General features: G+C 51.4%; 12 protein-coding genes across 12 annotated transcripts; 5 read left to right on the top strand and 7 right to left on the bottom strand.

Annotated features, from left to right (window-relative positions):
* Positions 1-240: 240 nt before the first annotated feature.
* On the bottom strand, positions 241-1467 carry CGGC5_v016617 (uncharacterized protein; the record flags this gene model as incomplete). The annotated part of the gene is made up of 3 exons (XM_032037200.1): positions 241-669; positions 717-1311; positions 1367-1467. The coding sequence occupies 3 exons, from the start codon at positions 1465-1467 to the stop codon at positions 241-243; spliced, it is 1125 nt and encodes a 374-aa protein (XP_031883891.1).
* A 663-nt stretch (positions 1468-2130) lies between these two features.
* On the bottom strand, positions 2131-2527 carry CGGC5_v016616 (uncharacterized protein; the record flags this gene model as incomplete). Its single annotated transcript, XM_032037199.1, has 2 exons — positions 2131-2350; positions 2436-2527. The coding sequence occupies 2 exons, from the start codon at positions 2525-2527 to the stop codon at positions 2131-2133; spliced, it is 312 nt and encodes a 103-aa protein (XP_031883888.1).
* Positions 2528-4462: 1935 nt separating this feature from the next.
* MUP1-3 (High-affinity methionine permease) lies at positions 4463-6449 on the bottom strand (the record flags this gene model as incomplete). Its single annotated transcript, XM_032037198.2, has 8 exons — positions 4463-4690; positions 4743-5053; positions 5118-5277; positions 5337-5438; positions 5490-5848; positions 5925-6148; positions 6205-6355; positions 6422-6449. 8 exons carry the CDS (start codon positions 6447-6449, stop codon positions 4463-4465), a joined length of 1563 nt encoding a protein of 520 aa, XP_031883903.2.
* Positions 6450-7114: 665 nt separating this feature from the next.
* Positions 7115-8422, top strand: CGGC5_v016614 (Clavaminate synthase-like protein; the record flags this gene model as incomplete). Its single annotated transcript, XM_066153546.1, has 5 exons — positions 7115-7489; positions 7549-7612; positions 7676-7978; positions 8029-8151; positions 8202-8422. 5 exons carry the CDS (start codon positions 7115-7117, stop codon positions 8420-8422), a joined length of 1086 nt encoding a protein of 361 aa, XP_066006815.1.
* Positions 8423-8579: 157 nt separating this feature from the next.
* Positions 8580-10381, bottom strand: prlL-14 (MFS transporter prlL; the record flags this gene model as incomplete). The annotated part of the gene is made up of 5 exons (XM_032037195.1): positions 8580-9445; positions 9513-9683; positions 9734-10001; positions 10067-10145; positions 10230-10381. 5 exons carry the CDS (start codon positions 10379-10381, stop codon positions 8580-8582), a joined length of 1536 nt encoding a protein of 511 aa, XP_031884055.1.
* Positions 10382-11667: 1286 nt separating this feature from the next.
* GOR1-1 (Glyoxylate reductase 1) lies at positions 11668-12768 on the top strand (the record flags this gene model as incomplete). Its single annotated transcript, XM_032037194.1, has 2 exons — positions 11668-11989; positions 12041-12768. 2 exons carry the CDS (start codon positions 11668-11670, stop codon positions 12766-12768), a joined length of 1050 nt encoding a protein of 349 aa, XP_031884051.1.
* Positions 12769-13558: 790 nt separating this feature from the next.
* Positions 13559-14729, top strand: CGGC5_v016611 (uncharacterized protein; the record flags this gene model as incomplete). Its single annotated transcript, XM_032037193.1, has 2 exons — positions 13559-14243; positions 14302-14729. The coding sequence occupies 2 exons, from the start codon at positions 13559-13561 to the stop codon at positions 14727-14729; spliced, it is 1113 nt and encodes a 370-aa protein (XP_031884049.1).
* An 888-nt stretch (positions 14730-15617) lies between these two features.
* Positions 15618-17579, top strand: CGGC5_v016610 (Non-reducing end alpha-L-arabinofuranosidase BoGH43A; the record flags this gene model as incomplete). The annotated part of the gene is made up of 6 exons (XM_032037192.1): positions 15618-15666; positions 15717-15858; positions 15935-16097; positions 16151-16429; positions 16492-17493; positions 17547-17579. The coding sequence occupies 6 exons, from the start codon at positions 15618-15620 to the stop codon at positions 17577-17579; spliced, it is 1668 nt and encodes a 555-aa protein (XP_031884052.1).
* A 124-nt stretch (positions 17580-17703) lies between these two features.
* Positions 17704-19337, bottom strand: gsfF-2 (Cytochrome P450 monooxygenase gsfF; the record flags this gene model as incomplete). The annotated part of the gene is made up of 3 exons (XM_032037191.1): positions 17704-18397; positions 18453-19074; positions 19127-19337. 3 exons carry the CDS (start codon positions 19335-19337, stop codon positions 17704-17706), a joined length of 1527 nt encoding a protein of 508 aa, XP_031884026.1.
* Positions 19338-20072: 735 nt separating this feature from the next.
* Positions 20073-22091, bottom strand: apf9-1 (FAD-linked oxidoreductase apf9; the record flags this gene model as incomplete). Its single annotated transcript, XM_032037190.1, has 4 exons — positions 20073-21248; positions 21308-21512; positions 21565-21956; positions 22023-22091. 4 exons carry the CDS (start codon positions 22089-22091, stop codon positions 20073-20075), a joined length of 1842 nt encoding a protein of 613 aa, XP_031883929.1.
* Positions 22092-22509: 418 nt separating this feature from the next.
* Positions 22510-24302, bottom strand: apf8 (Cytochrome P450 monooxygenase apf8; the record flags this gene model as incomplete). Its single annotated transcript, XM_032037189.1, has 7 exons — positions 22510-23135; positions 23190-23555; positions 23605-23871; positions 23930-23999; positions 24047-24063; positions 24143-24197; positions 24261-24302. The coding sequence occupies 7 exons, from the start codon at positions 24300-24302 to the stop codon at positions 22510-22512; spliced, it is 1443 nt and encodes a 480-aa protein (XP_031884053.1).
* Positions 24303-24719: 417 nt separating this feature from the next.
* apf7 (Cytochrome P450 monooxygenase apf7) lies at positions 24720-26597 on the top strand (the record flags this gene model as incomplete). The annotated part of the gene is made up of 6 exons (XM_032037188.1): positions 24720-24800; positions 24859-25006; positions 25070-25129; positions 25185-25475; positions 25529-25894; positions 25954-26597. The coding sequence occupies 6 exons, from the start codon at positions 24720-24722 to the stop codon at positions 26595-26597; spliced, it is 1590 nt and encodes a 529-aa protein (XP_031884054.1).
* Positions 26598-26736: the final 139 nt, after the last annotated feature.

Below are 26736 nucleotides of genomic sequence, written 5' to 3'. Positions count from 1 at the left end.
AAGCTGTGCGGCTCCGATGCCGTGTCCCAGTTCCGTTGCAACGACCCACTCTTCCGGTACGACGCTGGCCGGCCAAAGGGGCTGCGGCCGGCTGTTGCGGAGATTTTGTACGGCCAGGTCTTCGGGAAAGATCCACAGCAACGACTTTTGGGTTGTAGCACTCGTGTTCGGGCCTCTTTAGCATCGTGGAAGCGGCTTTTCTCACATTGCTAGGTACTTTGTGAGCGTTGACTAACACGCTCAGTCACCTTTCATTTTTCCTAGTTCGAACTCCTCGCGGGCCATCATGAGCGACCCACGCCGCGACCAGCGTTCATCGCCGGACTCCTCCAGTCGTTTCAGACCAGACAGGTATTTCTCTGCGTATTCCACATGCCAGGTTGATCGTCCGATTCGGGTCTTCTTCAACCCCTTTAACACCGCCTTCGTGCGCGACCGCCACCACGTCTTCTCTTGATTCATGGCGCATCGCCTGAGAAACATGAGCAAAAGGCAAATTTGGTCGCTCCTTGAATCCTTAAGTAGCATATCACAAATGGTCAAGAGTCTACTCATCTGGATGCTCTTTTCGAATTCTAACTTGGCTGCATAACTTGCGGAAAGGGAGGTCGGAGGAACGAAAGTCGATAGGTTCGCTGCGAGGTACATCATTACCCAGTGAATGTAGATCTAGGTCGTCAGAAATCGTACTTGTGACCTGAAACTGAAAAGCCCACCTCTATCTCGGAGAGCAGTTCCTTACGGAGGTCGAGGTCTTTGATGATGCCATACTTGTCCGCAATCTTGATCAGCTGAGCCACCGTCTCGTCAGGGGAGGCCTTGAGATTGACAAGATCGCAGTAATACAACAAGACAAGGAGGTCCTTCTCCAGGTCGTCAATCAGTGCTAGGTCAGACGGTCTGAACGGGAGAGGCAAAGCCTCGTCTCCATTGGAGCTCGGCCCTGGCTCAGCCGCTCCATCTGGGTGGTTGAGAAACGGGTTTACAGCGCGTGCCAAACCTAAGAGTATCTTCGAAGGTGGACCCAGATCAGTCGTTAAGCTGAGTATTGTCGACTCAATTACAAGAGAAACATAATCGCGAACGTTGGCAGTTTCGCGGGCTTCATCAACCGACCCGTCCAAGTGCTCCACCAGTGACGCCACAGCCTGGGGTCCTGAGCTTGCGTCGTCCCCAGCCAGATAGAGATTGCGCAACTGAATTGCGGAGTGAATGGCCTGTCGTGCGTTCTTTGAAATGATTGGAGGAAGGTGGCAAACCCATACCGTTGTCGAGCTTAACGTTTTGGCGACGCGGGGCGGGGGTGGCGGACTGCGCAAGTTAGGTCACCGGTCGATCTTGGGCCCAACATTAGACTCCAACTCACCGCGAAGAAGCTCCCCCCATGTCAGAGAGCAATTGCGACACCGAGCTTTGAACGGATGAATAGTCGGGCGCGCCCAGGAAGGTGAAGACGGCGGCATTCATGTCGTACGTGGGCTACGGCGAGACCCTCAGATTTAAAAGCTCGGGAGCCTGGGAAAGCATCGCAGCGAGGCTGACCGCGTATTTCTTGATCTTCATATCGTATTTCGTGTCTGCATTTGCGACCGAAGGCTTCGAGTGGCTGAAGGGCCAAGCTTCCAGCTACGCGAGGGAGCTGAACGGCGGCGCGGGATGAGCTCCCGGATTGGACCGTTGAACGCCACCGTGTTTTCCAGCCATCACAAGACGCGTGCGGGGTACTGGGGTAAGACCCTACGCTATGCCGGGTCACAGGTCCATGGAGCATTGTAGGGATTGAGAGCTGCGATGCAAGATCTCAAGAGGCGATGTGGTGACAAAAAGGATGTATGTTTGTTGTGTTGAGTAGTTCGACATGTACTCAGAATGCTAATATGTACACGTCCTTGATGATGATGCGTGCCAGATTCGTGCTTCGCCTGTAACGCCATTCCGTTCCTGCATCCCTTAAAAATGCACACTTCCAAATTGGTGCAGCTCCAATGTCCGGAGACTTTCCCATGATATCCTTTCCTAATGATGCCGCTTATAAACGCCTTTGCCAATGCGATGGGTGATCGATATGATAATTCGATGTTGGTGGGGACCGACGATGTCGTCGTTGCTGATAGAGTGGGTGCGGGTCTCTTAGACCTGGTTCTGAGCCTCGTAGACTTGCATCGCCTTCTCGAGCTCCTCAAGGCTCGATCGGTCTCCGTAGGCATCCATCAACTTTGCCGCACGCTTGCGGTCTTCCACTGCCTGTCTCTCAGCCTGCTCAGCCATTGCGATGCGACGCTGGACCATGGCTTGTCGGTAGGTGTTCAAGCCGTAGCCGACGGCCACGACTGCTACTGTGGGCGGGATCCTGTCGCCACATCCGTCAGTATATCTGTTTCATAATCGAACATTGCAAATAATTGGATGTTCATCGGCTCGGGGAAAAAGCGTACCATCTCATGGCGAGTCTGCGGGGGGTCTGAAGGAAGTAGCTCGGGGGAACGCGAGCGTTGGTGGAAAAGGCTCTGGAGGCTTGTCTGAACATGGTATGTGATGATTTCGAGTTGGTGTGGATGTTGGGGGTCGATCGATATTTGTATGATTCGTCTGTATCTTGGTCCGTTGAATGTAACGCAAGGGATGGGTGAGATCTCTTCGGACTAAAAGAAAGCGCCGGGTGGCAGCGGCCATGCATTCATATAATGAACCCTCCAGACGCCAGAGCGTCTCCCGCCCATCGCAGTCGCCCGCGCCCCCTTGGCATGCCTATCTGATGAGACCCCCCAACAACCAGGTCATCCCCTAACTTGCAAGGCCATATCCGTAAGGTAGCCATTGGATTGGATGGCCACACCAAACAGGAGCAAGCATTTCCGTAGGGACGAGCACCTCCGCAGGGGGCAAAGCGGGATGCGCGGCAGTATTCGTGTGACACCAGCATGGCACCACGCTCAGCAGCAGCCCCAATTGGGCATGGCGCCGCCATCGTTCCAGAGCGTCGATTGTGGGGTGATGTCGACCGATTTGCGGGGTGTAATCGGCACAGCCCGGGTGCAGTAACGTGACGGCTGCTGGTCCTCGCTGGAGTCGCTGGAGTCCGGGAGACCTTGACTTTTCTTTTTGGGGAGGCGGTCAGTCCGGAGGTTGTCTGTTCCATGTCACGGCGGACGGCGAAAGAAGAGGCCGTGATGGAGCACCACAGCTCTCAGCTGTGTTCGTTGAGTTGCTGGAGGTGAGGGCGACGACAACATTCCCGAGGTAGCTTGCCGGCTGGTCGCGCCCCCTGTCCACTATCTCTCGACTTGCCTGTTGATCCCTGGATCCTTGACCACACCAAAACGACGCTCGCACAGCCCCCCGGATCTGCCTGGGCGGCTGGCTGGCTGTTCTCTCCAGCGCCCGTCCATCCTGTGTTATGTTGTTGTCTGCCCGCATGTGATGGATGGTCTGTCTTCGAGGTCGGGAAAGTGCATGACGAACATTCAACGGCCGTCGGAGGGTTCCGTTGCTTCCAGACCATGTCAATTCGCCTTCTAGCGGTGTTTTGTTCCACGGTAAGACTATTATGACATCTACTGCTCGGCAATAAACTGGAGATGTCTCAACAAGACCCTTTGGCTTGACAGGCGTTTTTCCATCCGTGCTCAGTGTTTTCCCCATTCTTGAAGCCGAGAATTGTCATCGTCGACGCCCAAATGCCGATTCCACCCGCGAAAAAACAGCAGACTCCACTCCAAATCGTCCCGAAATCTCGTCACATAGCCGAAAACCCTCGTTGATGTCATCTCTGGTCCCTGAATATTATCTCTGATTTCATTTCCAGAAATCCCACAGAGTCAGGCCCATGCAGCCGCACTAGGCCAGATCTCATCTTGTCTCCATCGTATTACGCTCTGGCGCAGCCTTCTTTTGGAAGCCTTTCGTTCAATTCTCACCAATCCGTTGCCAAGGCACGAAATAGGCGAGCTGCACCACCCCCGGCCTGCCGATGTCATTCAACGGAATTTCCATCAATGAGCTCAACGCATTTTCCAATGTCCGTCTCCACAACCCGCTGCCAGCTTCAGCGCTCCGCCAAGAGAGGCAGTGTTTCGCAACCTCACAGCAGGCAGTCGTCCGCGACTCTTGAAGCTCCTGTGAACCAATTTGATGACAATCGTGATACTGAAGACTGTGTTCAATGCTCAAATTGAACCTTGCCAACCTCTTGGGACCATCACATTTTAGATGCCTGCAAAATTGTATTCCGATCGTCCCGTCTGCACCGACTGCCAGCCGCTCTGCGAAAACGGGTTGAGCACTCAGCCTTCAGCGACTCAGCAGATAATAATTCCCAGTGGCCCGAATTTAAATTTATCAATAGCATATGAGTTAAGTAAGCGTTACAGGGGAAAGAACATATTCTCATTGAGTCGGTCTGGAATTCCTGGATAATTATTTACGAGACTTGAGTGGGGCCAATGTCCTGAACGATCAAAGTTCATCTCTTGATTCTTTGGAATCTGGTAACCTTGGATCCGTCGCTCAGCTCTTGCTGAATTTCTTGATGTTTGTAGCCCAGCAGTCTCGGTACAACCACAAAACGAAGGGTGTAGTAGATGATTCCCAACGACAATATCCCAAGAGCAACGACTGAGGACAGCCAGTATGGTAACGATGTGCTCCCCTTTCCATTGGGGGGTCTTACAAAAGGCATCACAATCAAGAACTATCCGAGTCAGCAATTAACCTTACAAGAATTAGATCTTGGCGAGACTCACGATGTTTGCCGCAAGATAGATGACGATGAGAATCCAGGGGGCGGGGAGGGGCGAGTGGAAGTTTGCGCGGTCGGTCAGGCGCAGCTTGACTAAACCGACAGTAATGGCAAACAACAAGACGGTTGTCGGATAGCTGGATAGCGATACCACGAAGTTGAATGCATCGCCGGCTGGCGGGGCGCAAATGAAGAGAATCGTGACACCAAGATGAAGGAGCAGAGCGTAAATTGGCGTTCGAAACGGTCTGTTCTCCATGAACAAGTTGGAGAAGGGCAGAACACCGTCCTTGGCAAGTTCTTGGAGTAGGCGGGCTATTACTAGAGTTAGTAAAGCAGCCAGCTTTTGTCCAAGGCCTCAACGGCAATTGTGACTCACGGATTGTGAAGGCGACCCCGAGAAGATGTCCAAGGGCAGACAGAGCAACAAGTGCTGGCAGTGCTTTGGCTCCGGCGGAGGGACCAAAGACATTTTCAAAAAGAGTTGCCGCAACCGTAACCTTGGCAGCAATGAAAGCTTCCTTAGGAACAGCAGCAAACTGACAGCCCAAGTCAGAATGTGGCACAGATTGGAGTTCTAAACAGAGGTTGCACTTACGTATGCGACGTTGGCCAAGAGATACAACACCGCGATGACGCCCATAGACAAGGGAAGAGCCAATCTAAGTGTCCGCTGAGGATTGCGAACTTCAGAAAGGACCTAGATTCTCACGTCAGCAACGTCTGGAACGCGTTGTAGCATGCAACTTACGGCATTGACGTTGTCATATCCTTGGAAGGAGAAGATGACGTTGAGAATGGCAGAGCCAATGTTGTAACCGCTACTCGACGTGCCTTCGAAAGCATTAGAGAAGTTGTGGGGACTCTCTATCCTGAGATGCCCTGCCAAGGCAGCAAAGCCACAGCACACGATGAAGAGGAGTGTAAACAGCTTTACAGCCGAAAGCACATCTTGAATCCCTCTGCCAACACGGGGTGCAACGGTGTGGATTCCAACAGAGAAAATAGCGCCGGCAATGGCGACACCGCGAAGTTTCCATGTCGTTGAATCAACGCCAGCCGCAACTAGGATATAAGAAGAGAAGGTAATGGCGTTACTCGCGGAAACCTCTGTATAAGCTTGGTTAGATGACGGAACCGGTTCGATCTCGGGCTCAAGAGTTGAGGCTGGGAGGACAAAACCTACGGAGAAAGACGCAATAAAATACGTAGATGCACGTTTGCATGAGTCTAGGGCTGAATGCACGTTCCAGATAGTTCTTGATACCGCCGGATCTAGGAATCGCTGTGCCGAATTCGAGCATAACAAAGATACCGCATGTTGAAATGATTGCGCCAATGACCCAGCACATCAAGGCCATTCCTACGCTTCCTGACAGCTTGAAAATTGTGCTAGGAGTGGAAAATATTCTGAGAGAATGTCAGCCATGTTACACTTCCTAAACCGTGCAGCCACAATAACTTACCCTGCGCCAATGATCTTATTCACAACAAGCGAAACAGCTCCAAAGAGCCCAATTGTCCGCTCCTGCAACACGTTGACTTCCACAACTCCCAGCTGACCATCTTTGACAGAGTCATCAGCGCCATCACTGGCAGTACTGATTGCCGGGGTGCCTATGACATCGTTAGCATAAGCGTCAAAAACCTCAGCCAAAACCCTGTTTATCGATGTTCACTTACTCTTGATAACATCGCCCTCAGAAGCCATTATCGTAGACAACTCGATACCAAGGATTCAGAGGTGGAAAGTCGCCAAGGACAACGAAACCATAGCTAACGATAAGAAAACACGGTTTTAACATTTGGAGATCTGCTTTTGTGAAAATCTGCTAGCGACGGATAGTTCCCGACTTGTGAGCTAGCACGATGCATCCGCGCTCGCAGAGCTGGGGTACAGAGCACGCCATACTGGAGCCAAGATGTCGAATCACCCAATTCAGTGCTGACCACGCAGCGAGTAATAGGGAAACAAGGAGTCATTTACTGAAGCAAACCAACTAAAAACGGTACCGATTTATTGGATTCGGTGTTTGCTGCCGAAATTTGTCGCCTGTTACAGGAACATCACCCCAGCCATGCGGCAGTGGTCGATGTCGGAGGTTTCCCGAAAATGTCGTGATTCCCATCCCCAATTCGCCATCGCAGCGTACGACAGCTATTGGGGGGAAAGCTGAAGGCACCGAGAATATGGCAGATGGTTCACCCGGGGCGCATCCGACTCCGGTCCGAATTGTTCGTAAGACGGATACCGGAGATGGATTGCAACTGACGTTTGAGCATAAATGCGGGTGGAATATCGGATTCTTTTACGTCAAGCGAGCGTAGATGTCAAATATCTCTACTGAAAATTTCGACGAGAAGCCTGCAGCGACCATGGCCATTGAGATCGGGACTTTCGAAGTCCCCGGGGCGCGGACTTACTTCGGCAACACTTTACCTTATGGCCTCCAAGTGAAGCAGACAGGAACTGCCACCCCTGCCGTCGAAGATACAGCTGCGGCTCTACGAAAGCTAGGGGAATCAGGCAAACTTCAAGAGCTTCTGGAACGCCACGGTGCAGTTCTAGTTCGCGGGGCGGGCCACCCGTCCGCAGACACGTTCGCCAAGCTCGTTGGTGCCGCTGAGGAAGGTCGCGGTTCTCATCCCCATGTGCAGATCGGCTTGGCTGGAAAGAGAACACCCTTGGCGGAGAATGTATGGACTGCGAACGAAGGCTCGCCGTTGACGCGGTTTTATCAACATAACGAGGTATGGAAACCCCCCTACGATAACTACCTCACGATACTCAACAGGCGTATGCCGTACAGTACTCAAGATACACGCGCTTCCCTTCTAATATCCACTTCTACTGCGTCAAAAAGGCACCAAAAGGTATAGAAGAAGACATAATTGGCTTGCAAGGGAAGGACGTTGCTAATTAGTTCATCAATCAAGGTGGCGCAACGCCCATCGCCAACAGCGCCAATGTCTTCGAAAAGGTCCAAGCTGAGATTCCCGAGCTTGTAGAGCAAGTGCACAAGCGTGGATTGGGCATGAAGATGGTCTTTCGCGCACCTGGAAACGAAGCTAAGGTCAACTCATTCAACTGGGCGGGGGAGCACAGCTTCGGGCAGGAGTTGGTCCCCGGCGACGACGAAGCTACGACGCGCCAAAAGGTCGAAAAGCAAGTGCGCAAATTGACAGATGACTTCAATTGGCAAGAGGATGGAACTCTTGAGTTGACTCAGCACATTCCAGGTAAACTGCATGAAACTGTGTGCGAGCTTGGCTGCAGCTAACACCCACAGGCATTTGGAGACTGCCAGCAAGTGGTAGACCTGTCTGGTTCAATGGACTTGTAGGACGCCACGGTATTACTCGAGATATCGGAGCTCTTGACCCTCCCCACATTGGCCGAGATGGCATGACCTGTGAGCTTTCTGAGTTAACGAACGCTGGTATTGAGCTAACGGGTTGAAAGACGTTCCATGCGTATATGGAGACGAGACACCAATTCCGCGACACCTTCTCGACAAGTTGATCGATGTCATTGACAAGGAAGAAATCAGCCTGGTGCTAGAAGAAGGCGATTTGTTGCTGGTCGATAACTTTCAGGTATCACATGGAAGGGAGCCCTGGGAGGGAGACAGACAGATCTTGGTGTCCATGTGGGATACCTCCATCCCGATTGTCGCATATTGAAGTAACTGGCTCGTTTGAGTTTTTCTCACTACCTTATTCGTAAACTATGGCTATTGGCTTGGCTCAAGCCAAATACCTGTTTTGAGCCTTTACAAAATAGCTCTACCTGTTTGACTGCATGAAGTACTTTGAGCCAACACTGCCTCGGTCTTCCAACTCAAAGAGTGTACTGGTAAGCGGGATGACACTGCCAGCGCTCCCCAAGAGCTCTTGAACGAGACCCTTCACGAACACCCGCGGCCAGTAAGTCTTCGTCACCAGCGCGACGAAGCTTTCTGTTCCTCCAGCGGAGGTAGAAATGTAGAATCGTAGCCAGTAGGATGCACAATGCAGCGAAGGCGACGTTCAGGATATTGGCCTGCCAGTACTGAGGCCCATGCGACTTAGGGTAGAAGTAACTGGCATAGATACTAGCCAAGTTACTTCCGGCGTTGACGACAGCGTAGGACACAGCTCGTTTGGTAGACGGACGTGGCAGGGTTGTTGATACCCATGAGAGAATGCAGCCGAAAGAGCCGTACACGCTCATCATCATGAATGTCGCGGTGTATCTTGCAGCGACGTTGAGGGTAGTGGCCGAGATGATGAAGCCAACACTGCAAAAGACCTGAGGCCAGACGATGTGGAGCCATCGCTCGCGATGCTTGTCTGAATGCCATGAGTTGGTAATTCCAAGAATGGCAGCGAAGACGTAAGGAGGGGCCGACAGGAGCAAGGTGTTTCGCTGATTATAGCCAAGAGTTGCAACAATGGTCGGAAAGAAGTTGGTGAAGGAAGCTGCCGTGTTCAATCCCAGCTGCATCAGCCAAATCATGTACAGCGCTGGGTCAGTGAACGACATCTTCAAACCCTGCCAGGCGGTCGCCTCGCCTCGGTCATCTTCTTCAACGGCCTCCTCTGTAATACGTAGAGTGGCAAGCTGTCTTTCTTCATCTGTGAGCCATTCCGTCGTCGCCGGATAATCGGGTAGAGTGAAGTAGGTGAGGACGGCTACAGGAATGGGGATCGTGCCTTCGATGATGACTGGCCCACCACTGAGTTAGTTCATGAGTCTGATGGAGGATCGGCGACAGCAATGTAGAACACGTACAGAGCCATCTCCAGTCCGCCAACCCTAATTTTCCATTCATTCCACCCATGATTGCGCTTCCCAGCAATCCACCAAAAGCCCCTGCCATCTGACCAGCTGCATAGAGGACTGAAATGCGTACCGCAAGCTCTTTCTTTGTGTACCAGGAGCTGAACAGGTAGAGAGCACCAGCTAATAGAATGTCAATATCATGTTACTTGAAACGATGGAACGGATCTTACGGAAGAATGGCGCCTCGACGAAACCCAGGAGAAACCGAAGTACAACAGCACCAGTGTAGTTCTGTACCGCACCTGTCGAGGCACTAACCACCGCCCAACAGCACATGACGACAGGCAGGAAGATACTCGGTCGCATCTTGTTCAAGATCATGTTTGTCGGCACCTGAGTCAAGATATATCCAACAAAAAAGACACTGATGATGGTGTTGTATTGCGTGCCGACCAAGCCAATATCCTTCTCAAAGTCACCAAGTCTTGCGGTCGCAATCTACGTATCATGATTATTAGAGCGTTTGCCCCTAGAGAAGTCATAGAAAGAAAGCGGGGTTTTACGTTGTTACGGTCCAGGTAGTTGAGGACATGTGCCCACGAAATGTCAGTACGTTGTAAGAGAAGCTCCTGGAAGACGAGACTTATAGAGTAGCATCATTAACGGCATCCTGGACATCTGGTCAGCACATTTCTTCAACAGGGTTGATTGCAGGACAGCGCTTACATTCGAATGTCTATCCTTCGCACTAGCCGCCGTTCTTTTAGCTCGCGATCCTGAATGACTACATCGTCGGCAGAATTTGGCTTGACGGCGTCGTCCAACATCTCAACTTGAGGATCTTTGCCTGAGTCCTTGTCGACTCCTGAGCGCGACATGATGGGTGAAGATCGTCAGTCAGATAGACACAGAGTAGAAGAGTAAGCTATTTTTCACAAACTCGGACGAGATCTATGAGAAGACTCGATGTGACCAGACCTAGATACAAACAACACCTCGGCCCATCGGCGTATTCTCCGACCTAGTCCCACAACCGACGCTAGGTCTCCGGATATCGTCCCCTCCCCCGCAGTCACTGATGCGGAGAAATGGCGGGAGCTGTGGGTCTGGGGTAATTCGAGGAGGCTAATGGGCAGATGCTAACGCAGGTGTTCTGATCTCGGAGCCTTGGTCGTCGGAAAGGACACGCGAGCCGGTCGGCTGTCGCATAATCCCGGTCTCTGAGGTCACAATTAGAATCATGTCTGAAGGTTAAAGAAATATGGCGGATAGTATTGCCGTTTGACTTCGCTGCATTCCTCAGAGAGCTACATGATACCGATTGGGCTCGAACGACACGTAGGCTGAAGATCTGTCAAATGTCTCAAGAGATGGGTAAGAGAATGAGCTCGTGTAGTTCGAAATCTGATCAATAGCTCACGATTCTATGTGGTCAGCAGTCTCGCGCCAGTGGGCGGAGGCGAATATATCCAAAGCGAAGAAAAAAGAGGAGCATGATCCAATGTCTACGTGGAAACCGCAACCAGCTCAGACGTGACAAGGCACCGCCCCCAAGGTCCTCAATGGTTTCCAAGTTGGAAGGTCCAACCTCCGCCTTAGACCCCTGTGATGTTTGATCTGGCTCGTTGGAGTGAGCTTCCCCGCATACATCTCCGGGGTGGTTATCCACTACCGCGGGGGTCAGTCCGGAGTCGTGGGGTAGGGATCCAACGCTGTGAACGCGTTCCTCAGATGATCATCGATAACAAAATTGGGATGGCGCAGCCGATCGGGATGAAGATGGTCTCACTGATGCTTCGAACAAATCTCAACAAAAGTACCGGCCGTCGGCTTGATTCTCAATAGGCCAGTGTCGGCCGAGACCCCGCTTGGAATCGCGGGTGAGACGTGCCTTGCACAAACCATCCAACCATTCCAAGTTCGAGACAGGCTTGATGCAGGCCAAGGTGGCGTGCTTCCTCGGACAAGTCTCCGATGTCGCCAACGCCGACCATCGGTCAACCAATATTTCCCCTCCGCTGCCTCGTTCGGATTGTGACGCTGGCATCTATTAGAACGGTGTGTATCCCAAGCTTGGAATAAAGGATGGCTACTTGAGTAAATATGATCACCATCCACAGTCTAGTTTGACCCAGCTTTTGTGCTTAATACAGCCTTCTCCACGATGCCCAGCGCTACGAGACCCATCGTCCTTCATCTCGGAGACCCCATCGAGTACAATCCCGACATCTACAAGGAGTTGGAGCAAATAGCGACTGTTATCAGACCTCCAGTTGAAGAGAGACAGCGAGAGCCTTTTCTGCAGGCACTCCGAGAGAAGAAATGGGGCGACTTCACGGCCATCATGAGGCCCTTTTGGAATTCGGGCGGCGAGATGGGTCGGTGGGATAAAGAACTGATTCCATTGCTGCCTGCTTCGGTAAAAGTCTTCGCATCTGCTGGGGCTGGATTCGACTGGGCAGATGTAGATCTGCTGGCAGAAGCTGGTAAGTGGTGTAGGCCTTCGCGACCTGTCAGATTTCTCTGACCAGCTACAGGTATTCTTTACTGCAATGGAGCAACGGCATCGTCCGAAGCTGTCGCCGACATGGCGCTTTACCACATAATCTCGGTATTCCGAAATATGCAGTGGACTGCCACTGCTGGACGAAGTGGCGACCCCGCACAATTTCTGGATGCACACAGAAACAATAGCGAGACAGCACGCAACCCAAAGGGCCACACTCTCGGCATCGTAGGACTCGGCAATATTGGATACCGCATAGCGCAAAAGGCACACGCAGCCTTTGATATGAAGGTCGCATATGTTGACCCGTTACCGAAGCCCGCGGACCGAGAAGCTGCTGTCGGTGCAAAGCGATACCCTGACCTCAATGCAATGCTGGCTGTCTCCGACTGCGTTGTGATCTCAGCTCCTGGGGGCGCCGAAGGTGGCAAAGCTCTCATGGATGCGGCGCGCATAGCTCAGATGAAGCCGCAGTCACGCCTGGTAAACGTAGGACGTGGAAACTTGGTAGACGAGGAGGCGTTAGCGGATGCGTTGGAGTCAGGTCATCTCGTTGCTGCTGGCCTTGACGTGCACAACAACGAGCCACACGTGAATCGACGCCTGCTTGCTACGAGGGACGTCAGCTTGACTTGCCATACTGCGGGAGGCGCTGTTGAAACAAGGATTGGATTTGAGGAACTTGCGATGAGGAATGTGATGCAGGTGATCCTTGGCAAGGAGGCGTTTACTCCTGTCAACAAACATTTCTTCAAATGAGAGGACAGAACAATTTTTTCAATGCCAGAACATGTTCAAATGCCATTCCTCAGCACAAATGGTGCTGGTAAATGTGATACACAGACGTGAAACACTTTGTGAAATACCCAATCCCGGTGACAATCAGTGCAAAGCTATTGCCAGCCTGAATATTTCCACCCCCGAATGGATCCGAAGATTCCGGCCAGCGGGCCGGTCAGTCGCTTCGGCCCCACATACCCTACTCGGCTTTTGGCATCCGGTGCCCGGCGTCAATAGTCATTGCTTTCTAGATGTCCAGAATCATCGAGGTTTCGTAGACTGCAACGTAACACAAGGAAATTCAGTACATGTGGCTTACTACGATCAGCGCTTGACCTTTTATGTCTCGCTTGCCGGGCACCCGTGACCATCCGGGCAAAAGTTGTTGCCCATACGTTGCCGGTCAATCCCAAAGCCTGTTGGTGAGTCTTGCCGGTCCCCAAACCCGCTGAATTCAGGGGTGGCAATCTTAGCTCGCGTATTAAACTCGTAATTAAGCCTTTTTAGACCTGGTGAATGTGACGCTGACCCTCTTCGTATCTGCTGTGCCGCAGCCCTAACTGCAAGTGGACATGACTCCGCCAAGATGAGTGGTTGTTGCGATTTCGCACTGAAATTGGCCTCGAGAAATCTGCCCGGGTTTCGAGACAGAAAACTTCTGACGCAAACAGCTGCCTCGTAAGCCACCCCATGGCATACTTTTGTGACCATTTACATTTCTCGTCTCCCGAACGCAGAACGATCAGCCCAAAACACCCGCGACAGCGAGATGATGTCACGTTGGCTTCTCATCGCGGCTCTATACGCCATCATAGGCTCAGGTGCGCACGCATCATGCATTTGGGGTTTTGGCGGCTACGCTGAGCCATGCGGGGCCCAATTCATTGGCGCGGACGACAAAATCTGGACAGATGCCGTGGGAAACAGCAATTCCAGCGGTACCTACACTATGCCTGGATACGACGTCTCAAAACCATGGCCGGGTAGCCCGATGGACGGCTGGAAGATTGCTATGGCAGCCGTTGACTTGGATCACGAGCAGCGAGGTGAGGCCGGCAGCCTATTGGGTGGCCGTGCGACTATCGGGGATGACATCAAGATCATTGCCACCGAGTCACTCTATGTGCCTAGTGCCAACGAGAGCGACCATGGAAAACCTGTGGTAAACGCGAATGCCGATTGGGTATCTTGCGCATGGCGCTGGTTCTCTCCACCGTATGGGAATGAGTCCCTCGCTATGAATCCAGACAACCTTGAAGCACCGGAAGATGGTTCCTGCAAGCAGTGGCTACCCGATGCTTGTTCTCAAGCTGTAGAGAAACTGGCAAGTACGGCATACTGGATCAATTCAGAACCGAAGGGTGTCTACGGCTCTCGGCATACATGCTTTGATCTGGATGTTCCAGAGGAGTGTTCGAGTACCAAATTGGTGGATAATGATCCACTCCTCCCAAGTACGCAGCTTTCTTGTTATTTATTCGAGTCTTTATTGGAAGCTAACCTTTTCCGTAGCTTGGGGAATACCTCTGCAATATTTGAATGGCTCAACCACTTGGCAGAGCGGCTACGCCATCAACGAGAACACAACTGCCGAAGAAATGCAAGAGATGTGGAAGACTGTGACACAAGGGTATCAGCCGATTGTCACGATGTTTGGGCGTTTCCAGAATGATACACCATACAGTCTGGACGTTGAGCCTGGTTTCGCGAAATTGAGTTGTGTTAGGGCTGCCCCTGCGAAAGGGGCAAAGTCCAACAGCGAAAATGGCGACGGAAATAGTAGCGGGAGCGGAAGCGGCGGCGAAAGCGGCAGCGGCAGTGATGGCAACAGCGGAAACGGGTCCGGTGATGATGGATCTGATAAGAGCGTTGCTTCGCATATGACAAAAGCCTCCATGTTCTTGGTTGTTTCGGTAGCTGTTGCACATTTGCTATTTTGAGCCTGGGTGAGTTCGGGGCTTTCCTGTCACTTATAAAAATGACTTGTACATTAATGGCCGAATACTTTGGCCGAATCATCTTGAGACAACGCATCGCCATGGCTGAAAATGCCAGTCTAATGGTGATAAATTCTCCTACGTACAAATACACTGGTCGGTGGGATACTTCTCCACCACATCCTCGAATACTGATATCTCCAGATTTATCATAACGGATTCGATTGATACCCCCAGGCTGGGATGATGGGCGACAGAGCTGGCTTGGCATGGATGCCAACTTACGCTACGAGCAACAAACTAGACAGCATGGCACCCGTAATCATAAATAGAACTGTCATTGGGCTTGTGTTATCATCAGTCTCCGCGTGCCCATGCTCATTGATTGAGAAAACTGAGTTGTACTATGTTGTTTTAGGGATCTTTCTCATTTTGAGACCACATCAATGATGAACTCTTTGCGATCCAAGCTTCATTCCGTTCACCCAAATAATGGCTCGCTCGGTAAAAGACCAAAATGCAAACGTGCCATAATTGGATATTGGCGGATCTTGTCTCGTGCGCATCGCGAGTGGGCAGTTGCATGGTGAACTTTGATTTAGCGACACCAGTTAAACCCCTGCGGTAATAGCAAGCCGGTCCCTCGGCTAAGCATCATCGCGAAGACCGAATGGGGCCACTTGCCCAGATTTCGTCCTCTTGTAGCTTAGGATGTAACCGGAAATCTGGGGTAAATGGAAGCTTGCATTTAGCCGTGAGGGGTCACATCAGCAACGTCATTTCCCCAGATGTATTGAACGGTATAAATTAGAAACAAATTGTTGGCTGCTATGATGTGTCACGGAGTTGTGAGTTCGGAAGGCAATCCATCGGGACTCAATGAAAAATACCATGTTCAAACCACTTGCGCTCCTGGCTTTAGGCCTACTTCAACTCACAGGTGATCCACTCGAAACCAATTTTGCATGTTGATGCTGATCGTCCCCGGAGAACTCGCGAGTGGTCTGGTCAACCCCATTATCCCAGGTTTCAACCCGGATCCTTCAATCATCAGAGTCGGAAGTGACTTCTTCCTCGCAACTAGTACTTTCGAATTCTTCCCGGGTGTCCCCATCTATCACTCGACAGACTTGTGAGCTCAGAAGCTGGATCCCCATGCAGCAGCCCCCCTCCCCAGCATCTTGAACACCATTCTAAAAGAAGTCCAGGGTCAAATGGGATAATATCGGACATGCGCTCAATCGCCCGTCTCAGTTGAATCTTCGTGGGACCGCCCCCAGTGGGGGCATTTTTGCTCCCACACTTCGACACCATGACGGTGTCTTTTATCTCGTCGACACGGCATTTGACATTATCAACCCTCCTGACAACGTTTGTATACCTTACGTAGCCAAAAAAAGTCGTCTTTACTTATGCGATTCTAGGTGACTAGAGTGCCTCGCTCATTCTACGTTACCACAACCGACATTTTTGACGAATACAGTTGGAGTGACCCTACTTATGTTGATCAGTGGGGATTCGATGGCGATCTCTTCTTTGACGACGACGGCAAAGTATACTTTACATCCACTTTCTCTGAGTTCGTCGAAAATGGGAACTTCGGAAACTGGATCACTGAAATCGATATCACGACTGGCGACTCTTTGAGCAACTCTCGACTGCTCCATACTACCACAGTGCCTCCCGAGCTTGGATACCCTTTGGTTCGTATAAGAGATAGATAAACACCCGCCATTGATCATGTTATAAAGACTGACCTCAACAGACGGAAGGAAGCCACCTTTACAAACTCAACGGAACCTATTACATGATCACGGCCGATTCGGGCACTGAAGCCAGCCATAAAGCAAACGTGTATCGCTCAGACAGTCTCGAAGGGCCGTGGGATGGAAACCCACATAACCCTGTGCTCTGGAATGGCGAAGATATGTCCCGACCGGTACTTGCAACAGGCCATGCTGACATCGTCAACGACACCGAAGGCAACTGGTGGGCGGTATTTCTTGCAACCCGCCCACAGAACCCACGGAACAGTGCTGGTCTCCCCCAGCTGGGCAGAGAGACTTTTCTTTGTCCGGTCACCTGGGACGATGAGGGATGGCCTATTTTCAACAACGGCAACCCCATCACTGAGTACGAAGCCGATGTCCTCTATGACCTGGACAGGCCTCAAGTCTGGCGAGACGAATTCGATGGCGGGCTTGTTGATAAGTCTTACTACTACTTGAGAACGCCTTACAAGGACTTCAAAGACTTTGAGTCTAGCCCTGGGAAGCTTCGTATCCGAGGGAATGTCTACACATTGAATGACAGAGAGACTCCCGCAGCCTTGCTTCGCAAGCAGGTCGATCTCAACACTACCTTCAGCACTGAGGTGAGCGCGTTTAGCCCGGAGAACTGGAGACAGGAAGCCGGGGCAAGCATTTATCTCAGCATTCACTATCACAACGAAATCGCTTTGACCTACTCGAATGCGACGGGCAAGCGGGCAATCGTGGTTCATACAAGAACGGGTATCGATGCAACACTGAACACAACCTATGTCGAGGATGAAGAAGTTGCTGCAGGTGCGCCCGTCAAACTCTTCATTGAGGCGAAGGATGTTGGCTACCGTCTGGGATATTCAACTGGCAGTAATGACCCCCAGTGGCTTGCCAGTGTCGAGAATCGATGGCTACAGTCTTACGTTGAGGGCTGGCAGAATTTTGTCGGCAGCCATTTTGCGATCTACAGCACTGGTACTAGACTACCAACATTGAACTCTGCGGTATGTTGCAAGCGCCTCAAATCCATGCAGGTGGTAAACTGACTAGAATATAGGAGTTTGAATACATCCAAACTGAGTTGAACTGAGCTCAGACTGAGCTCGAATTGAGCTGGGCTATTGGATTTCGAGATTGGTATCATATAAGTAGACTAGGAGCTTCTTGGCTCGTTTCATGGCAGCTACAATGGGAATGGCGAAGCCACCCCAACATCATATTTGTAGAGTCTTGGGCCGTCGCTCGATGTTGATCCACATACCCTCGTAGAAACTGACACCACCCTTGACAACGTATCGTCCGGGATCAGTTTTGTTAATGGCCTCTGGCTTGAACCTCCGGAACAGCTGCAGAGGGGCCTTGGAAAGTTCCATCATGGCCAAGTCGCGCCCAAGGCATACTCTCGCACCGTACCCAAAGCCCATGTTGTACTTCAGCATTTTCTTCGTCTTCTCTTCGCTTTCCAGCCATCGTTCGGGTCGGAAGACTTCTGCATCAGGCCCAAACACCGCTTCATCACGATGCACGAGCCATGGATTGCAGGTTAGTTCGATACCTTCGGGAACATGCTGTCCAAACAGCTGCATCCCCGCTCCTGCGATTCGAGGGAAGATGTTGGGTGCTGATGGATTCAGACGTAGTGTTTCCCGAACACAGGCTGTGTAGTAAGGGCAATGAGCTTGAACTTCGGCATACTGAGGTATATCTGAAAGATTGCCTGCCCGTGTCTGCGTGTCAATCTCTTCCATGAGACGCTCGTAGACCTCCGGGTGTGTCAATACGTGCATCATGAAGGCCTGGAATGCGGTTCCAGTAGTATCTGCGCCAGCAAGAAGGACCAGCAGAATTTCTGCCTTGATATACTCTAAGTCGAGTGGCTCTCCCTTTTCGTCTCGAGCCTCAATGAACCTTGACGGAATTTAGTATCAAATTCTGCGACAACCGTTTTCATCCTGAGGCTTACGTTTGAAGTAGATCAATCCGGCCGTTTGTGGCCCCCTTCTCAATATCCTCAAACCTCTTAGCAATCAGACGGTCTCGAAATCGCATCAAGGTACCAATCCCAGAATCTTGCTCCGGCGTCGCCACCAAGTACTTGCCGAGGAAGGTGCTCTTCACCCAATTTGTGAACGGCCAACAGCGGGCCATGATTCCGAATGGCACGAGTCCGTCATGGAAACCTTGAATGAGTCCTTCGACGTCCTTTTCTTGCTCGATGAAGCCGAAAGGCTGGCCAAACCCAACGTCGGAGACAATGTCGTACACCAGGTAAACTGCCCACGGTGCAAAATCTAAGCGTTTTCCAGGCGAGGCAAAGTTGTTGTCCAGCTTTTCTACCCAGCGATCGATATGATGGTCAAGCAGCGGTTCCATCTTCTTGATGTTGGAGAAGGCGTAGGGTGCAGCTGCAATCTTGCGGTAGCGAGCATGGACCGTATGATCTTGCATGTTGAACAGAGATTCTGTCTTCCCGAACGAGCCAGTGATGTAATGCTGAGACTTGTTGGCATTACGGTGGTATATTTCAGGGAGTTTTGTTGCGTCCGTCACCAACAGCATCGTTGGTGTGATACGCATGATAGGACCTTGGGCACCTAGTCAATGATGGCGACAGAAAACACCGTCAACAAAGCTCACCATGTTTTTTGTGAAGCGCTTGAAGAGTCTGGCACTCATCTTGCTTGATGTTGTGATATGTGATCCATAATCTGGTGACCGAACCCCAAAAGGGACCGGGAAATTTGGCTAAGGGATGGAAGAACCTGTAGTAAACGATCTGATAGACAACGTTCCAGGCGATGTACGCCACGCCGAGCAGGAGAAAATTCGCAACACTCAAAATTGCCATCATGAAGGATGCGGCAGCAGGTGTGTAATCAGAAACATTTCTTTGGCCAAATTTCTTTCGAGTTTGTTTCTCAAATACCAAGCGTTGGCGCTCGCCCGATCGGATAGCACATGATGACCGGGGGCAGTGGGTACGTCGAAGGATTCATCTGGTGGACCTTCACCAACGCCTCTGTCTCGATAGGTTGTGCAATGCAGTGACGAAAGATGCCGCGCGAGGTTGCATCGTGTCGGAGTAGACCTTGCAATAACCCCGCTCATGGGCAACATTGGCTAACCGAAGTCCCTTGCAGACATGAAGTAATGACGATCGTATCACCAAGTAGCAAGGTCCTCTGCCGGCACCCAGTGAAGGATTCAGATGCTAAAAAACGGCGTCCAATATGGTGCGGTGACTTTGCCCGTCACGAGGCTACGGGTAGACAGACCATATTTTCTCCAGGGATTAGATGCAGCAAAGTGGATGTTGAGGGTGCAGGCTCGGACTTGAACCGGTCGGCCGCCTCTGCAGGGGCACAGTGAGGTGGATCATCACGGCGACGGGAGATGTTGGAACCACAGTCTTCGAGGAAACCGGCTGTCCAGTCGTCTTTTGTTCAGTACCTTACAAATACACTTGGGTACAGAATTGAGCTGTCTAGAGACAGGTGTTACACTACTAAGATAGGTAATATGTTATAACTATTGTACATGTGAATTTTACGCGTGATCTGGTTGGTTCTGTTGCGCCCTTGCATTACCAGCAAGCGCACATGCCTTCGGCCCCATCATTGCGACCGTTACAGCGGCCTTCTCGAGAGCTGCATCGTCGACACAATGCGCCGCTTGCTTCTTGTTTCCATTCATCACTACCGACACAAGTCTGGCAGTAAAAGACCCCAGATGGATCATACTTGGTTTTGATCTCAATCAATTGCTTCCAATTTGAGGAGTAGAAGTCCTCCTGGAAATTCGTGTCGCCCCAATCCGCTTCGTTCATGTAAGTTCCAGTATTTGGCGAAAAATCCCGATAGACTGGGAGTACGTTCTGACGGATGTCATCGAAGAGATCGATGTTCGATGACACAGAAAGCTCGCCACTGAGAATCGGTCTCTCAAAAATATCGAGGATGACAGCATCATACCAACCAGGCTGAACCGCGGACGACTTGTCTCGCGTTTCTTGCGCCGTCTGAAGACCATGATGGACGACGGTATGGAACACGGCCTTGCCATCTTTTCCAGCCATTGTCTCCATAGCTTTGCGAAGTTGGTCTCGATTGCCCTCCAAGGCCGATTTTCCCAACAAGCGGGAGGCCAGGGCTGAGACGCCGCCGACAGTTGCATCTGTTCCTGACTTGTTGGCGTAGTACGCACCATAGTCTGTATACGCCTTCTGCGTGATGGAAACAGTGAAGCCGGCGTCTTTCAGAGGAGTAATCTTCTCTGCGATGGGCTTGAACAACCGGGTCGCCTCTGCTGCGTCGTTGCCCAGCGTAGTGAACGTCTGGGTGTAGAATGTAGAAAAGTTGCCGCCGATGGGCACTGGGCTATTCATTGCCCAGGCGCCATAGCCGGCGAAGCCAACCTCCGATAGATAAGGGTAGGAAGAGTAGATATCTGTCATCGCATCAATGAACTTGGCCGAGACATTTGCGCTTGTTGATGCAGTGCCGATAACAACGTCGATCGCATCAATGTTCTTGGTAGGGTAGGTCTTGACTGTCATCTGTGTCACGACTCCATAGGTACCACCACCTCCTCCACGGATGGCGTAGAAGAGATCAGTGTTATTGCAAGGGCTTGCAGTCACTATCTCTCCAGATGCCAAGACGACCCTTGCGGACAGGACCTGGTCGGCACCGAGCCCGTAGAAACGAGTCACCGGGCTGTGTCCGCCTCCTTGTGTCCAACCGCCAGTGGCACAAGGTCCCTTGGTTGTCGTCAGTAAACTTTACCGCAATGGCAGTAAGAGATCAACGGCAAACATACCCTATTGTTTCCGCCGACGACGATGAGATTCTTCTCGAACGCCGTGGGGTAGATATCGGACCACGAGTAGGCTCCAGTGATAGTCAATGCGCTCCCTTTCCAGTCCGACTTGGGACACTCGTTTACGACCTGGAAGTCGTCATGGAAATTGAAACCTTTTCGATAGTTTTGCAACCAGATAGAAAGGCTGCCGTAACCGGTCGACCTTTGGTTTGTCGTTAGCTTGGCCGGGTTCGACTTCATTCGACATAGCTGACCTTTGAAGGAAGTCATGGCCCGTAGACTTTATGACGACACGAATGTTATTCTTCTTGGCGAACTCAACCGCCTTCGAGATATGCTCCTCGTCGGTGACATTGACGGCAAACACTGGGGAGTTTCCGATGGTGCAGTTGGCTGAGGGGGCATTGGCAGTGAACTGAGCTAGTGGACAAGAGGAATTGAGAGGATAGTCATAGCCGATGGGCTGAGATGCCTGGAAAGTCGCCGTGCTCCAGCCCTGGGTGACGGCTTCACATGCGGCGGCATCCCGATTGGGTCCGGCATAACACGGCGCCGCAGGTGGGGCCGTCTGGATGAGGTTTCCGGCGATGGAGCTGTTGAATCGGCCCCACTCTTTATCCGATGGCCACCAGATATCATTAGGGGTCTGCGTGTCGCGGTCGCATTAGCATGGATGATTGTACATGAACGGCATGTATGGTAAGCTTCTTACACATTTGCATTGGCCAGAGACGAGAGGAATCAACGCGAGCAACGCGATGTACGCGGAAGTAAGCTCCATGACTGCAGCACACGCAGCGGCCACACAACGTCGCTGAAAGTACCTTACAGCTGTTTGAGCTTCACCACCTGCAGCTTGTGGGAAGCCTTGAACCCAAATCTGTGCTGAAAGAACCTATTTCATCCGTTTACGTGCATGAACACCCAATCAAACGAAACATTTCGCAATTACCGAGGGAATGAACGCGGTGTTCTTGGGCTCCACAGGTGATGATGTGAGAGCTGACGTGAGATTTTACAGGGGCAATCGCAGTAACTAGAGCCACCAGCCACAGCGGCTGGTCAATGCGACCAGGCACGCCCACAGAATGCAATTCACCAACAGCTTGCTTGAACTTAGCTGGAATTAGTAGACATCTGCGGCAAAGGATAGAGAAATAATGATTTGCGGCAAAGTAGGACAGATGCTTAAATGAGAACTATCTACACTGGAACCGAAGCCAGGGTCCAACCTTGGCGGATGTAACATGATCCCACATCTGGAACTCATTCACGTTGCCAGTTGACCCGCCAAACGACTTCTGGTCTTTCGTAGACCTGGTGAAATCGAACCTGTAAAGGATATGCGCCAAAGTCAACGTGATCTCATGATACGCAAATCCCTTTCCGACGCAGCTGCGAGGTCCACTCGAAAAGGGATAAAATGCTGTGCGTGCCAACTCTGACTCTTTGGTCGATCCGTCCTCGCCTACAACCCATCTTTCAGGCTTATATTCAAATGGAGAATCGAAGTAGTCGTCGTGGTGATGCAGACTGTAGATCCCAGTACCAACATCGATGCCTTCTGGAAGGGAAAGAGACCCAATAGTCATACCTCCTGGCCGGACTTCTCTCCAAAGCGCACCTCCTACAGGTGGTGACATTCTCAGCGCCTCGTCAATACAAGCTCTGAGATAGTTGCATGAGCTAAGCTTGGCTCCGATCCGAATGTCCTCTACACTGTCAAAGGTCGATCTGATCTCATGACACAGCCTGGCGTATGCCCTGGCATTTCCACTGAGGTAGAACAAGGTAGCTGCCAGTGTCGTCGATGACGTATCCGATCCTGAACAAGTGTCAATATGAGGACCAAAAGGCGTTTAACAGTAAATAAACGTACCGGCAACCACTAGTGTGGCTGATTCTGCTCGTATCTCAGACTTGCTTAGTGTTGACTCGCCGTCCGGGTCCTTGGCAGTTTCAAGATATGAGAAGACATTGCCATTGTCAGAGAATGAAGCCTTTGCCCTGCTTTTCAGGAGAGAACCAAGGAACCCGAGGAACTTGTTCCTGGACTTGATGGAATCGGCGAACAGATACTTGTCGATCCTTCCAAGCGCAAGACTCGAAGCTTGGACCAAGGCACTGATACGGACGTTGGATGCCTCCAAGGCTGACATAACAAAGCGGTACTTTGGCTCTCTGAGGGCGTTGTATTTCATACCGAAGATGGCCTCTGACATGATATCGAAGGTGAAGTAGTCACCTTCACAAGTTAATCCAGGCAATCTTAACAGGCAGGCGTGGAAACTTACACTGGTGAGACATGTCCAGTGCCTCAGACCCAGAGCTCGATGCCTGAGACTTTGCATTGTCAGACAAATTGAGACAAAGCGTGTCGATGTGACGGAGGAGGATAGCTTCATAGGCGCGCAATTGTGCATCGGAGAAGGCAAGACTCAGGATACGGCGTCTGCGTGCATGATCTTCTCTGTTGCGAATTGTCAAGGTGTTTGGGGCACTGTGAACGAGTGCCTGGTAGGCCTTTGACTTGATGACATTTGCTCCATGCGAGCTGATTTCTGTACCCCAAGTTCAGGTTAAAAACAGGGTGAGAAGAGGGGTGGAAACAGTACATACCCCGGGCAGCCGTGCTGCTGTTGATAAGTAGGCGAGACGGCGAATAGCGGACAATGGGGCCTTCGAGTTCCTGTAAGCGGGACGTACTTAAAAGTTACGATGGTTTACGGGACTTACCGTATTTCTGATGACATCTGTACATGTCAACATGAAGCGTTCCCCTCCATGCGTGATACGCGGCATAAAGATTTGTGCATCTTCCTAGCAGCGGACCTGGGTACGCCGCCAGTGGGTGCCAGACAAGTTGCTTGACGAGGAAAGCTACAACCTACGAGAGATATCAGCCGCAAAACCCATCAAACTGCCGGTCAATCTGCAGAGATAAACTTACGAAGGTAACTGCTGCAAATGCAGCCAAACTTAAATAACTCATTCTTGCGACAATTTGTGAATCAGAACGATAATGGAAGCATTCCGCCGAATCTCTGGTCTTCGGAGACGCTGTATCACCGCGGGTTCCGTGGAGTTGTGAATTGTCTCCTGACCTAGGCACAGCGAACGGCACCCCGTTTACAGGGTGCGCCATCGTTTACAGTGGGTGAGCCACCAGCTGGCAGCCCTGATCTCGGCCAAGCAAGCACTCTCCGCATGTGAGTCAGGCTCACGTCACGGTCAGAGAGAGTAGTTCTCTGCGCGAGCTGCCCTGTGCAGCTAGGCGAGTCTAGGTGGGAGGATCCCTGTCGGGGCGCTAACAAACACCCGGCGGGGAAGCAAATGCGCTGTTGGCACTGAAATCGCATGCGTTACTGCTCGCATCCTCGTTCAGGGTCTTCCAAACACGGCAGAAATCATGTTCAGCGTGATAAACACATACCTGGCATTGCTGGGCCAAATACTCACCCTGTCTGCCGGGGCGGGTTTCCTGGCGGCTGTAAGTGCGCAATTTCAAGGTTGGAGCCGGATGTCGAGCACTAACAGATCACAAACAGGTGGCTCTCTGTGTCTATCGCCTCTACTTCCATCCCTACGCCAAGTATCCTGGGCCCCTCTTGGCGAAATTGACCAGTTGGTATTCTGTATATCACACCTATATTGGTGATCTCCACGTTGACATCTGGCGGTGCCATGAGGAGTATGGTAAGTTCAAGATACTGGGCTACAAAAAAGAAGTGCTACCACACCGCTGACACGCCGAAACAGGGGACGTCGTCCGCTATGGTCCCAACAGACTATTGATCAACAATGAGGCAGGATTGAAAGGTGAACACCTATCACGGAGAGTTTCATCGAACAAAATGTGTCTAACAGAATGTAGGTATCTATGGGCACGGCAAGAATGTCCGGAAGGCCAAGTCATACCATCGCATTTCGCTGGTTAAGGGTGTGGAAGCAACCCAAAGTGTCGTCGACAAGACCAAGCATGGCAAGCTTCGAAGAATCCTGAATCAAGGACTGTCGGAATCGTACATCCGAACATTCGACAAAGAATTGACAGATCTTGCTCGCTTGTTTTCGTCAAGTCTGGGATCAACCAAGGACCGCTTCGTCCCTGAAACGGACGCCACTACTGACGGATGGACATGCGCCAAGAACATGGCCCATTGGTGTGGGTTGACGCTAAGCTACTGGGGACAATCAACTTGGGCTAATTTAGCTCAGGTGACTATTTCACATTTGATGTGACGTCGCAGCTGGTTTTTGGAAGGTCATATCATCTCTTGGAGAGCCCCGAAAACCACTGGGTTGCGGATGCTATCCTGGGCCAAATGCGTCGGGTGAGTTTCCTGATGCAGCTGCCCGAGTTGGAAGACTTGAGGTTGCATAAGATCTTGTTTCCACACGCACGCAAGAAGGCGCTTCGGTTTTCTATGAAAAGCAAAGAGATCATGGAAAAGCGAAAAGAGTCTTCTGAGGCTATTACGAACGACCTATTCTCAAAGCTTCTGGCTGCCAAGGACCCTGAGACGGGAGAGTCACTTTCCCAGCTGCAGTTATGGGCCGAAAGCAACTTGCTGATTATTGCCGGTAAGAACTGCCATGAATAACGAAACATGGCAGCCAGTGTCACTGACAGCGTTTACTAGGATCTGATACCTCCTCAACCGCAATGGCTGCTCTATTCTTCTACCTATCCAGATATCCCGAGGCATATGATAAGGTGGTCAAGGAGGTCCGGAGCACTTTCCGCTCCGCAAAGGAGGTTTCTCAAGGGCCCAAACTGTCTGCTTGCACGTACTTGAGAGCCTGCATAACTGAAGCAGCCCGTCTGTCACCTCCAGCCGCCGGGGCGATGTGGCGTGAAGTGCAAGATGGCGGTCTTCAAGTCGGTGACCTTTACGTCCCAGCTGGGTACGACATCGGAACTGGTATCTACTCTATCAACCATCACAAAGAGTACTATCCTCAACCGTTTAAGTTCTGGCCCGAAAGGTGGATCCCAGAGGTTGTTGGGGAGGAAGCTGCCTCGAAGGCGAAGTCCGCGTATGGTACGTTCTCTGTTGGACCAAGGAATTGTGTTGGGAAGGGGCTTGCCATGATTGAGATCTCGCTGGCGATGGCTGCAGTCATCAGTGAGTTTGACTTCCGCCGAGACGAGACAGGGATGGGCAGAGTCGGGGAAGGCAAGGGTGATTTGAAGGACGAGTATCAGATCTTCTGGGCTTTCACTAGTATGAAGGATGGACCCTTCGTGCAGTTCCGGCGAGCCGAGGCTGTCGGTCTGCACTGAGGTGTCCCAGCGGTAGGGAAATTGTTCAAATGTACAATACGAATCCTCATAGAGTTACGAGAGATATCCAGATTGTGACGGTCTGGATAATTTTGGTGTGATGAAGGCCGTTATTGCAGACCGTCCACCACAATGTGAG

Source organism: Colletotrichum fructicola, assembly GCF_000319635.2.
Source record: "Colletotrichum fructicola Nara gc5 chromosome Unknown KSG_Nara_v1_contig11, whole genome shotgun sequence".
Classification (NCBI taxonomy): Eukaryota; Fungi; Ascomycota; class Sordariomycetes; order Glomerellales; family Glomerellaceae; genus Colletotrichum; species Colletotrichum fructicola.
The sequence above is the reverse complement of the archived record's forward strand: the minus strand, read 5'-3'. Positions and strand labels throughout refer to the sequence as shown.